This window comes from Akebia trifoliata, chromosome 3 (genome assembly GCF_017979445.1).
Source record: "Akebia trifoliata isolate Shusen 1 chromosome 3, ASM1797944v1, whole genome shotgun sequence".
Classification (NCBI taxonomy): domain Eukaryota; kingdom Viridiplantae; phylum Streptophyta; class Magnoliopsida; order Ranunculales; family Lardizabalaceae; genus Akebia; species Akebia trifoliata.
The window spans coordinates 44,166,464-44,178,843 of NC_141377.1; the positions used below are offsets into that span (position 1 = coordinate 44,166,464).

A 12,380-nucleotide genomic window follows, 5' to 3' on the forward strand; every position below is an offset into this window, starting at 1 on the left:
GTAAGGTCAATGCAAAGTTATGAGAAAATTGAATCAGTTTACAAAATCTGATACTGCATGAAGTAGATGATCATGCACAGTGAGAAAAAAATGCTCTATTATTGTATAAGAAAAAACTGAAGAGACAACTAATTAGTGCAGCCAACTAAATATCTGAACAATAAAATCCAGTTTAGTGTAGAGGTAGTCAGAATCAAAGCACATTCTTCCAGATGTTGTTATATGTTGTTTACACCACCAGAAGCTTATCTGGAAACTCTGCGATTGGTTGTGGGATTAAAAATAAAGTATGTACATCCGTTGTCTTCCTTTTGATAAATGTGCAAAGTTAACCAGATTACACAAATTACATGGAAACACTAACTGCATTGGGTAACCTATGTATGTGCACATTAAATATATACCATAAAGAATGTCAATGGGCTGAGTTTTGGCTGGTACGGTGGACCAGGTTTGGGTAGTGTAACTAGACCCGTTTCAGTATTGGGTAGCGAGGACCAGGCTAGCCCAGATACATGTTTATGGCCAGTCTTCGGGCTTGGAAGTTAGGCCCGTTAGCAACCTGACCCGATAACTTATATACTTTATATATTTTAGTATAAAATATCTTTATATATGAAATTTATGGGACCAACCAGGCCCGTAAATGGACACAAATACGTGTGGGTTGGACCATACTTGGACATGGGCATTTCATTATTTGAGGGGAAGTGTTGTAAAGGGCTAGTGTCTATGGTGTGTGCTTGTATCATTTTTGGTATTTGTATTGTATGAGGGTATACTTGTACATTCTCTTTTGTCTCCTTAATACAAAGGCTAGTAGGGTCATTACCCTAACTACGAAAGTTTTCCAGATTATCAAGTAAAACCTCTACATGCAAGTACCCTATGAAGTGAATCAACAAACATAAACTCACAAACTAGTGTGAAAATGTCTAATAATGCTTCACCTAAAGTAATCAAAGGAAGGTAAATTCAATTTATAATGATTGTCAAAAGAAAAAAAAATGCCTAATACAGAATAAAGAACACCTAGCATGGCGTCTAATGGCATCTAAGGTGCAACATCTTGATTCACTTTGCTGTTAATTAGTAGGGAAGATAAAATGAAGCAGAACAACATACTTCTGGTGCCTATAACAATTATAAAATGTTTACCTTTGAGGCATCATTTCTTGTGAGCAAACATGTCAATGTTTGGAGGACATTCAGGACCAACTGCTCTCCACTTCCCTCATCAAGGTTACCATTTAAAAAAGAGACAATATGAAGAAAGCATTCTCCATCACGAAACAAAGCTTGATAGTACTGAAGGAAAACCAAATTATTTTAGGATATCAGAATGTCAAAACAACCAAGTAAGCCATCTTTACAATAGAAAAAGCTCATAGAAGAGCAGAATTCTGGATGGGATGGAATATATATATATATATATATTATATATATATATATATGAAAAAAAGGTCAATGTGAGAGATCATACCATTCGATCAGTCTGAAGCACATCCCTCACACCAACCAATAGATCAATTGATAATTCTGCAAAGTTCTTCTCCCGTTCCTTTACATAAGTAAATGTTTCTAAATATTTAGAACATAAATACAACTTTGCTACTTGGTCTTCCTCAGAAGATGGTGGCAGCTGCAAATAATAATTCAAAATAAAACAACAGAAAGAAAGAAATTTTAACTTGCATTGCTTCACAGCCTCAGAAGAAACCAAAAATCAACTGAACACGGGTAAATTTGAGTACCTTCATTAGGCCAAGAATATGGGCCAGCACAGGCTTTCTCAACCTTTCTTCCCAAAACAAATCAAACAAGCAATCAATACATGTAGAGTTGTGCAAGACCAAACTTTTTGCATCATCTGTTATCGAGAGATATTCAGTGAAAAGCTCCAAGGATGTCTCCATGCATCTTAGCCAACTTTGTTCTATCTCAGATGAACAATTGCTCTGAAAATTGTGAGCTACAACCCCTTCAGCAAACCCATTCTCCGCAGGTAAGGTAAAATTTCCAACCCTTCTGAATTCTTGGGCCTGAATGTGAGCAACTTTGAGCACCCGAGAAATTGCATCCAGAGTCTTGAAAGAAGCAACTGTTTGCTCAACTGCAAGCTGTAAAATACGGTGGAGGCTCTTCGCAAGCACACTACCAAGCTCAGGGTGGCAAGCAGATTGTTCAAGGGCATCCAATAAAACGGAACATTCTGGCTGCCATAACAGGAGAGCAAAACATGAGTAAGAAAATCCCTTGAGAACTTAATGAGCACAAAATGATCAGACCACACAAATTGCCAGTAGGATCAGATGGAAGACAAGAGTAATATAGTAAATTGTATATGGAGCTCTTTTCTACAAGGATGAAGAGATTCAAGAGAATGTTGTCAATAGAAATAGAGTTGGATGGTTAAAGTGGATGTGTGCTTCCGGAGGGAGTGCTATGTATCCAAATCAAAGTTCAAAGAAAATTATATAAGATGGCAGTAAGATTGTATGTATCTACATTTTGGCAATCAAGGAGCAGTATATTCATAGATTGAGCACGGCAGGGTTGAGCATGCTAAGATGGATGAGTGTAAAGACTAAAAATTACAAACCAACACCTCCGTGAAAATGATTAGTCCAAATAGATGATAAGTAAGGGAAAATCAATCAAGGTGATTGGGTCATGAGCAAAAAAGATTGATAATAGACCCAGCTAGAAGGTATGTGCAAGTTGAAGGTCCTAAAAAAGGTAAGAGGAAGAACTAAAAAGACGAGAATTGAGGAAGTAAAGCAGATCTGAACACACTTGAATTAACATAAAACATGACTTTAGACATAATTGAATGAAGGAACATGATTCATTCAGCCAACATCAAAGTTTTGGTAGAAAGCATTCATGATGATGATGATGTACGCGAGGTATTAAATATTTTTGTATTAGGCCAATCAGCATAGAAATGGAAATATTTGATCAATGTGGAAACTAAAACAAAGTCCATAGAAATAATGCGGAAATGATGGAAATTTTTTGAGAAATTTTTCATGATAGAAATTTTGAGAGTTTTCGTTGATAATGTAGGAAATTGTTAAAACACACTAAAAAGTCACCAAACTACAATAAACAATCATTTGGAATGTGGAAATGAAGACCAATAGCTTTCTGCTACTCGTTGGAGGAGTTATTTGAAAGTTTGATAGCCAAAAATAAATAAATTCAACATGAGAATAATTATATCACATTAACTCCACAGACCTTAATAAGAACATTTGCCTTAAAGAAAAAAGAAATGGATTGGAAATCCAATAAACAAACAATTTATTATAAAATAAGAACAGACCAAGCTGCTTACATTACATCAATTTAAAGTTGTTGCAAAGAGAAAGGATTAGGAAAAAGAAAAAAAAAAAGAAAAAAAGACAACTGACAAGGTCCTATCTCAGCCAATTTTAAGCATCCACTCTCCACACCGCACCCCCTCAGCCAGTTGATCTTCACGAAGAGATGTTGGCGGCTTACGTAATATGAACAAAACATAAACATATCTATGATGTTCATAAAACAAAGGTCCAAGCCTAGTATCATTTCCAATGATGGTGCTTAGACATTAAGATGACCACTTAAAATCATTTTCAATGGCATCTCCAAAACAGTCAACCAAGAGTATGCAAATAGTGTTTGACCAGCATCGAGGCAGTGATGTACTTGTAAGGAAGGATGCTTTTGACACCAGACGAAAAGCTAAATGAAGAATGAAATGCATTTTACACAAACGGAAGATATCATGAACATGCAGGAGAATGAGCATACCAAGTTATGTTTACTCCCATTAAATGTTGCAGCAAACTCCACAAATGAAATTATTTCCATTTGAAGAATTTCAACCTCACCGGCCATTGACCAACTGTTTGTGGAGTTAGAGCCAGAAGAAATCTCAAATTTTCTGGGAACCCCATCAATATATGAGCTGAAGTCTCCATAAAATTCTTCGGAATTTGGTCCAAAATAGAAAAAATTCTCAGAGAAGATAAGGTCCCATATTCCCTCTTGCCGAAAAACTTCGAGCAATGTTGGCAAGGAAACAAGAACCTTTCTGAATGCATAAAGAATGTAATGTTGCAAAGTATTGACAAAAATCCTGCAGCAAATCAACATAAAATACATCAAGAAAATAATCCAAAGAACCACATAATATGCTACAGTTATGGATTGGATACATATCAACTCTTACATGGTAGGAAACAAGAAATACAAGTACAAACTAGCCCAATGCTACTTAATTCTCAAGTAAAGAAAAACCACTACCCAGGAAGCACCAAGATCTGAATTGAGTTCATTTCTGAAAGAAGAAAAGAATCAGGTGCTACTAACTTTACTTGCATCTGTATCCATTACAAGGTGATGCAATGTACTCTTCAAGAGGTTACACAATAAATAGGTGACAAGTGACAAGATGACAACAATTACTAAAAACAAGTGTGTTCATCAATCTGTATACTGCCATAAATAGGCACCTCTAGTAATGAACTTAAGGAGAAGTTCTACTCATGATGGGATACGTCTTTATATCTAGAAAGGTTTATGTAACCTTACTTCATGATGAGATAGACTTCATTTGGATACTGATAAAGATGGAATGGCTCAAAAGGATGTTTGAAAAAGTAGTGAATGCTCTCGACTATCACAATTCTAGGGAGATAATCCTCCAAGTCCAGATATTTTCATGATGGATCGATGGCAATCTGCAAATTTTGTGGGATAAAATAAAACAACCTTTTTTTCTTCTTTTTTCGATAACACGGTACCTCCTACACCCTTTTGGGATTGGATTAGTCCCTATGGTCCCATGAGCCAACCCCACGGAAGTTTCCCAAGATGCTACAATGGAATTCAGGCGGCCACCCAATTTCGAATCCATGACCAGAGGTAGGAAACCCCTCTCTCTGGTTTTACCGTCAAGCCAACCCTCTAGGGGTTAAATAAAAGATCACCTTAGAAAGAGCTTAATGACTTTTATGAAGGGAGAAATGAGGGGAAAAAAAGGACCTAACGCAACATTTATTCCTCATATTCCTAAAAAAGGAATAAAGAGGGAATGAGTAAGGAGACTTTCATCCAATAAGGTCTTGTGCTCAGTGTACAAAATAGTGTGGCTAAACTTTTAGATTCTTTATAAAATGACATGGCCAATAATTAAAGAGTGATAGGTGTCAGAACCTAGAGAATTGCCAGATGAAAGCACAATGGCATGTGAAGTTGAAACCTTACTAGTAGATACAAGGAAAGTGGGCAAGGTAGTCCTTGAAATGTTTCACGGTATTGAAATCAAGGAAAGAGATCTTGTGCCCAAGAGGATATTATGCTGGAGCAGGGTTGTATTCTAAGACAGTTATGTTTTCATTGCTTTCATTTACGTTTTGTTTTCACTAATCTTTAGGTCGTTTAGAATATGGGGTCATGTTTTTATTTAAGCATATTTTCACATGCCACAAGATTCTTTGCGGGGAACATGTGAAGCTAAGGTTAGGATCACTACTCCAGAGAGATTTTGCAAAATGTAATAACCTGAAAATTCATCACAATTCCCAAGGAGAAAAGTTTGAATATCCTTTCCAATCAAACATATAAATTCGATCAGAAAAATTCTTAAGAAAAACGGACTTCACCATTAGACTCAAAATAGTAGAGAAACATAGATTAGACTATAATAAGCACACTCAAATTTGAGTTCAAATATAGAATCATCAAAAACCTCAAAAAGCATGCAATTAGCAATCGAAATGCAATAGAATGTGAAGTTGAAACCTTACTAGTAGATACAAGGAAAGTGGGCAAGGTAGTCCTTGAAATGTTTCACGGTATTTAAATCAAGGAAAGAGATCTTGTGCCCAAGAGGATATTATGCTGGAGCAGGGTTGTATTCTAAGACAGTTATGTTTTTATTGCTTTCATTTACGTTTTGTTTTCACTAATCTTTAGGTCGTTTAGAATATGGGGTCATGTTTTTATTTAAGCATATTTTCACATGCCACAAGATTCTTTGCGGGGAACATGTGAAGCTAAGGTTAGGAATCACTACTCCAGAGAGATTTTGCAAAATGTAATAACCTGAAAATTCATCACAATTCCCAAGGAGAAAAGTTTGAATATCTTTTCCAATCAAACATATAAATTCGCTCAGAAAAATTCTTAAGAAAAACGGACTTCACCATTAGACTCAAAATAGTAGAGAAACATAGATTAGACTATAATAAGCACACTCAAATTTGAGTTCAAATATAGAATCATCAAAAACCTCAAAAAGCATGCAATTAGCAATCGAAATGTGAAAACTTCTATAGAAGAAGGTTCAAGGCAAGAGAGGTATACCATTGAGATCGTATCAGAAAGTAATTCAAGTTAAACTGTCAACTTGATTAAATACTAGTTAAAACAAAACAAAACAAAAAAGATAGAAACCTCGAGGTACGAGTAATTATTAAATCTAGATCTTTTTTATAAAATGTTTCTGGAAAATCTAATCTCATTCACACGTACCCATAGATCCAAAAAAATTTTAAAAATCGATTGTAAAATGTTGAGATCAGATGAACAAAAAAGGAAGTTTGCAATCAAGTTTGACAAAGTCAAAGTGGTGACTCTCCAACTTGTGGTGAGCCACACCATTAAAGCTCAAGGGCTGACACATTACCCATCCATGTGTCATAACCATAAAAACTTCATAAAATAATATAATAATATTATTATAAGTTTTACAACATATAAAAACAAAATATTTACATTTATCTTCATTTCATCTTGGACTATTTTCTTATGAGAAGCACTTTCCTTACTAACTTAGTAAGATTTGAAATCTTACTAAGGGTCGTTGATCTCTTATGGATTACAAAATAGGCAAATCCAACACCATGGCCCCCTAGATTTCATGGAAAAACTAAGATCCAAAAAAAAATTCAAAAAATTATTTTGGGGGCTTGATCCAAGGTTTTCAAAATGGATGGCTATTGAACCCCCACCAAATTCAAAAAATTATTTTTAACGGTAAAAAGTAACCTTTAAAATTTGTGTTTTCTTCAAAGTTCATAGAATTTTGTTCTCTACATCCCTGTGGCATCGGATCATGTTTTTGGATGCCACAAGGTGACCTCAATGACCCTTAGTAAGATTTTATTAAGGCTAGACTTAATCTTTCTTATCTAGCAAACCATCTCAAATTTTTCATTTGCAAAAACCTAAAACCAGTTATCTTCTTCATTATTTTTTTTCTTTTTCAATCTCCAAATCTTCATTATTGTCAAATTTAAACCAACCCAACTTGATATAGATGCTTGCAGCCAAATATGAAGAAGAAATCTAATGAGAAGCCATTGTTTCATATAGATAAAAAGTCATCTTCAACTCTTCATTTTCTTCAACCCTTTCTTCAACTTGCTGGCCTGACAACAATCTGCCACCTTCAATCAAGCTATTCGTCTTCTTTCTAATTCTTTTTCTTTCTCTTTTGTTGTTATCCATTAACACCAACAACAATCAACCATCACCTTGATCTTCAATCTTTTTCACTCCATCTTCTTCAAACATGCAAATCAGCCAACAACTCACCTCTCCTTCCCGTCTCTTCTCATTCCGCAATCTTAGCCTTACAAATCAAATAAGTCTCAAGACTTTGTTAAGAAGATAGATAGATTAGAAAGAGCAATTTGGCCTTGCATATATATATATATATATGGGAAGCGTTCGGAGGCCCTAAAGAGAGCCAAACATTGTTCCAAACATTTTTGAAAATAGGAGTTAGAAGTTTCAGAATTGGCTGATTTTTTGTGAGGATGATCTCTATGGTGAAGAGATCATCCTCGCCCAAAATCAGCTCATTCCGAAACTTCTAACCCTAGTTTACAAGTTGAGGAATTGTGGACCGTCTGATTTTTATAAACCACTTTTGATGAGGTTAGAAGTTTAGGAATGGACTGATTTTTGGTGAGGATGATCTCTTCATCATGAAACCTCTAACCCATACATTGAAAAAATGTTTGGCGCTCTTTAGGGCCTCGGAACACTACCCTATATATATATCAGAATTGAGAGACATCTTAAAGACACTTGTCTTGTTTATTCATGGGGAGTATGTATATGTTTCCTCTATGATTATAGTTATCATGTCAATTATTATTATTATTTTTCACATTATTGTTCCTTGAGATTTCAATTTTTTTCAACATGCCAGGGTTAGATGTTAGTGAGTTAGCATTCTCATGGTAAGATCATATGAGCATCACCTAGTGATTAGTGTTAGAAAATGGGGGCATGATATAGGAGTTGTCAGAAGAAAGATGCTCTTTCTCTTATGGAGAACAAAACCTGTACAACCTTTTTTTAGGGTTTTGTAGAACATCAAAACAATCAAAACTTGCTGGTTTGGGAATCACATTTTGAGCTGTGAGGATTATTTTCCTGGTCAAATGCTTTTCCTCTTCAGTATTTCAGTTCAAATTTTTTTGTCAAGCAAAGCTGCTGTGAACAGCACCTGCTGCCATGCCTTATAACCCAGTAACCATAGCCATGCATGCTAGACACACCAGTGGAAAAAGCATCAGTAAACAGATCTGCACTTCATCGTCATCATCATCATTAAAGCCTTATCCCAAAAATCTGGGGTCAGCTAACAGCTTTGTGTGTACAACTAAAATACAAAATGATGAACTCCAAGCAAATACTAATCTACAAGCATTAATTTACTAATGAAAACTTATTAGAAGAATTTGTCAATAATTCAAATCCTGACCTTAAATGACTTGGAAGCTCATTTTGATTAGAGCAAGCCTTGATGCATGGAAACACAGTAAGAAGAACCTTGATGACCCACTTTATAGAAAGTTCCCAATATACTGAAGAAACTGGTATGGCACTTCGACCAACTGATGCTTGGATACTATGAAATTTAACATCTTCAAGGCCAAGAAGGAAAGAACAAAGTACTCTGCTCAATATAACAGCGTAATCATTCCAATATTGGGAAAAGGAACCACCAGTAACCAATGGAACGGCAGGCTCCATTGATGGAATATTTGCATGAATTCCCTTTTCAGAGTCCAAAACTGGAATGTGGACATCAACCTGTATAGAAGAATCCAACCTCTGTTGTTCGAACTCTTGAAGCTTGAAGGCAGGCCAACAGATGCTATTTGCAAATTTATGCACTCTTCCATTTTCACAAAGAAACTGCAAGTTACTCAAATTCCCAAATCTGGAGCAGTTGTTAAGGACACTCAATTGAACATGTATAACAAAACGTAACAACAATATTTCTCATTATATGCGTAAAATGTCACTAAGTCATCTGGAGCTGGTCCTTTCAAAGGTGAAAAATGAAAGTAGATCCAGCGCTTATCCACTAGTAAAATCCAATTAGGCCTAAACAATCTTAAGAAAGAAGAGGGACACCAATTTAAATACGTATAGCATGATCTTTACATCAACCTTACCTGTATACATATTGTCTGCAGAAAAAATAATTTACATATTTATATTTAAGTTGAGAAGGAAAATAGTAAGTTGCATTCTTATTTTGAAGAAAAGTAGCAAGCAAGACTATTGTTAACCCTCAATAGTGTTACAGTCCGAAGGATACACGGCCTCCCTTAGCACTTCCAAAGAAAGAATTTGGAGCTGGAAAATAGCTAAAAAAGGATTTTCATTTCTGTAGAGGAATTGAAGCCAACATTCAGACATGAAAGTGAGAGTAAAATGAACACATTTTAGAACTGTCAAATACTAATAAAACTTGGAAAATTTTATAACACAAAAGAAAAAAATTCAATTTCAACGTAATACAAATGTGCTAGCATGAAGAACAGAAGATAAAGCATAGACTCCCCATCATGAAACAAGAACAAAACCCATACGACAGAAGCATATAATAATGAGAGTCAGCATGAAAGACTATACCTCATCTTTTGAAAGAATAACACTAATTACTTTAGTAAGCCAGACACCCCTTCTCGATCAAAATTGTATGAGCTATTTAATTTCTTCTTCTTCTATTTTGATTGATACAGTTTAAAACAAAGGAGAAACAGGGCGGTCAAGGAGACCTCCCAAAGAGCAACAAAAGAAAAGAAGAAAGCGAAGAAAGAAAAAAATAAAGAAACAACAAGCACATACAAGCCCCACCCTACACAGAAGCCATTCAAAGCAACTTCATCTAAAAGGGAAATCTTCAAAATTGAAACCCCTTGAACACTGGAAAAGCTTTATTCCAGATAAAAAGAAATTGAAAATGCTCAAGGCCCTCAAACATCCAACAGTTCCTCTTCATCCAGATGCCCCAGTACACCGCAAAATTGATATGAACTACAGCCATAATAAGCATAGAACCAAGGTATAAAAATGATTTATGAACCATGCCAGTGCTATCTGGGATTTTTAACAACTACATTGTTGAAGTAAGGTCGTGGTCAATCAAATTCGTTAACTGATATTAAGACAGATGATTTTTTTTTTTTTTTTTATAAGATTTTATTAATGAAAAAGAAGAAGAGGGCGAGGTAGCCCCGATACATACAGAAAACAACAGAAGACAGAAGGAAAACAAAAAACTACAAAGACAAGCTGCCCACAAAACAGTCCATTAGTAAACTAACTACCACAAAGTGCATCCCACTTGAAGACGAAATCTTCAAAAAGGTGCAACTCAAATGTTCAATATTGGATAGAGTTTTTATATCATCAAGATAGATTGCTTCTCAGAGCTATTTTACATTTCATTGCTATTCTATTCATGGTTCAAAGTTCAGTGACATTTGAAATGTTTTGATGGAACAGATGCTGCAGTAAATCTAAATTTCAGTAAATTACCTATCTTTATCATCACCAAATGTACTCTTTGAAGCCAATGAATTATTCGATGGGAAACCAGGCCCATCCAACAGAACTTCAAGTCCTCCAATACTTCTAAAATGATTTTGAGCCCGTGGATTTTCAGATAACGCTGATTTAAGAGTTCTAAAGGTCAAATACTGAAGTGATATATCTGTCCATTGCTCTTTCAAGCTCAGTCTTCTGATGACACGCAACAGTTCTGGAATTTTAAAAAGAAAAAAAACAGTGACTAACAGAACAAAAGGAAAGATGCCAATAGAATAAGTGCAAGAGAAAGTATGGTTTTCACCAAGTACTAATTGATTTTTGAAAATAAATAGATCTAAACATGCCACACATTATTGGCATTTTCTATTGACAGATATATCTCATGAATACACTAAATAAAAGGATCTCAAACAGGTACCGACATTTTAAAATTTGTTAGCACTAAATAATACAAATTCAGAATTCTAACCCTGATCGGAGGCCCACTAGTTCCATTTGAACAGTCATAAAAATATTAAGTACAAACTGCAAGTAGACCTTCCTAAGAAGACAAGTGTACATCAAGCAGATTGATTATTTTGTCAGTAAAAGAAAAGAATTATTTCTGCAAATAGAACTTATCATCATCAAAGCCTTATCCCAAAAATCTAGGTTGGCTAATGAATCAAGCTCCTCCATTCAATTCAAAAGAAACCAGGTCAATCGACTTAACAGAAACTAAAGGAATTAATGCTACAGAAGATCCATCAAAAGTCAAAAACAGAAGCTAATGTATTCCAGGGGGTCAACGGTATGTTAGCAATTTTAGGGATGACTTCCAAAGCATTATGGCTAATGAGTTCTCTCATCATTTCTTTGTCTGGTGGCCTTTTCGTTAATGGGGGGTTTTGCCCCCTTTTTATTAACTAAAATACACTTAATTAAAAAGAAAAAAATATCACATGTTCAGAAGACGTGCATAAATTTTACAAGTATAAGGTTATTCAAGCATATATATTTGTTCTATTAACCAATCAAAATATTACACAAAAATAGTTATTGGCATACCTTACCTACTAACCAATTAAGGCCACCTGCTTCCATCAACGCAACAATTGCTTTATCATGCCAATGGAGCCATGTACCAGGAACAGGGTTTTTTAGACCACTAGATGGATTGATTGAGCTACCACCCCTTGGAAGGGAAAATTCCACAGCATTGGCATACAACTGATCCCTCTCATACACATTTGGGTTAAAATCAATGAAACTACAAATTATTGAAACCACATGTACAAGTATCTTTTGCAAAACTTCAGTCTTCTCTACTGTAAGACTTGATAAGTTCTCATCGACAACAAGTGTCCCAGTGAATTTTTTGAGTTGGACAACTGCAGCTGAGGAAAACAACATCCACAACGTTAAAAAAATAAGCATCCTACAGTTTGATGAAGTAAGGTGCCAAAAGAAACTCAAGAAAAAATTTATATGAAAAGCACCATGTCAAAATTAATGGGAATGAAGTGGCCATAGGATAAAGAAATCAA

The 12,380-nt window shown here is 35.1% G+C and overlaps 1 protein-coding gene across 5 annotated transcripts in view; it reads right to left on the reverse strand.

Moving 5' to 3' along the window:
* Positions 1-12,380, reverse strand: part of LOC147407219 (binding protein) — a 72,201-nt gene that overhangs the window by 23,897 nt on the left and 35,924 nt on the right. For all 5 annotated transcript variants that reach the window (XM_086435673.1, XM_086435672.1, XM_086435670.1 and 2 more), the window contains 8 exons: positions 11,907-12,230; positions 10,843-11,065; positions 9,617-9,685; positions 8,771-9,232; positions 3,799-4,126; positions 1,755-2,216; positions 1,484-1,642; positions 1,159-1,308 (listed from right to left, as the gene is read on the reverse strand). In XM_086435673.1, coding sequence (XP_086291799.1) covers positions 1,159-1,308; positions 1,484-1,642; positions 1,755-2,216; positions 3,799-4,126; positions 8,771-9,232; positions 9,617-9,685; positions 10,843-11,065; positions 11,907-12,230 — 2,177 coding nt within the window. The remainder of the gene's footprint in view (positions 1-1,158; positions 1,309-1,483; positions 1,643-1,754; positions 2,217-3,798; positions 4,127-8,770; positions 9,233-9,616; positions 9,686-10,842; positions 11,066-11,906; positions 12,231-12,380) is intronic.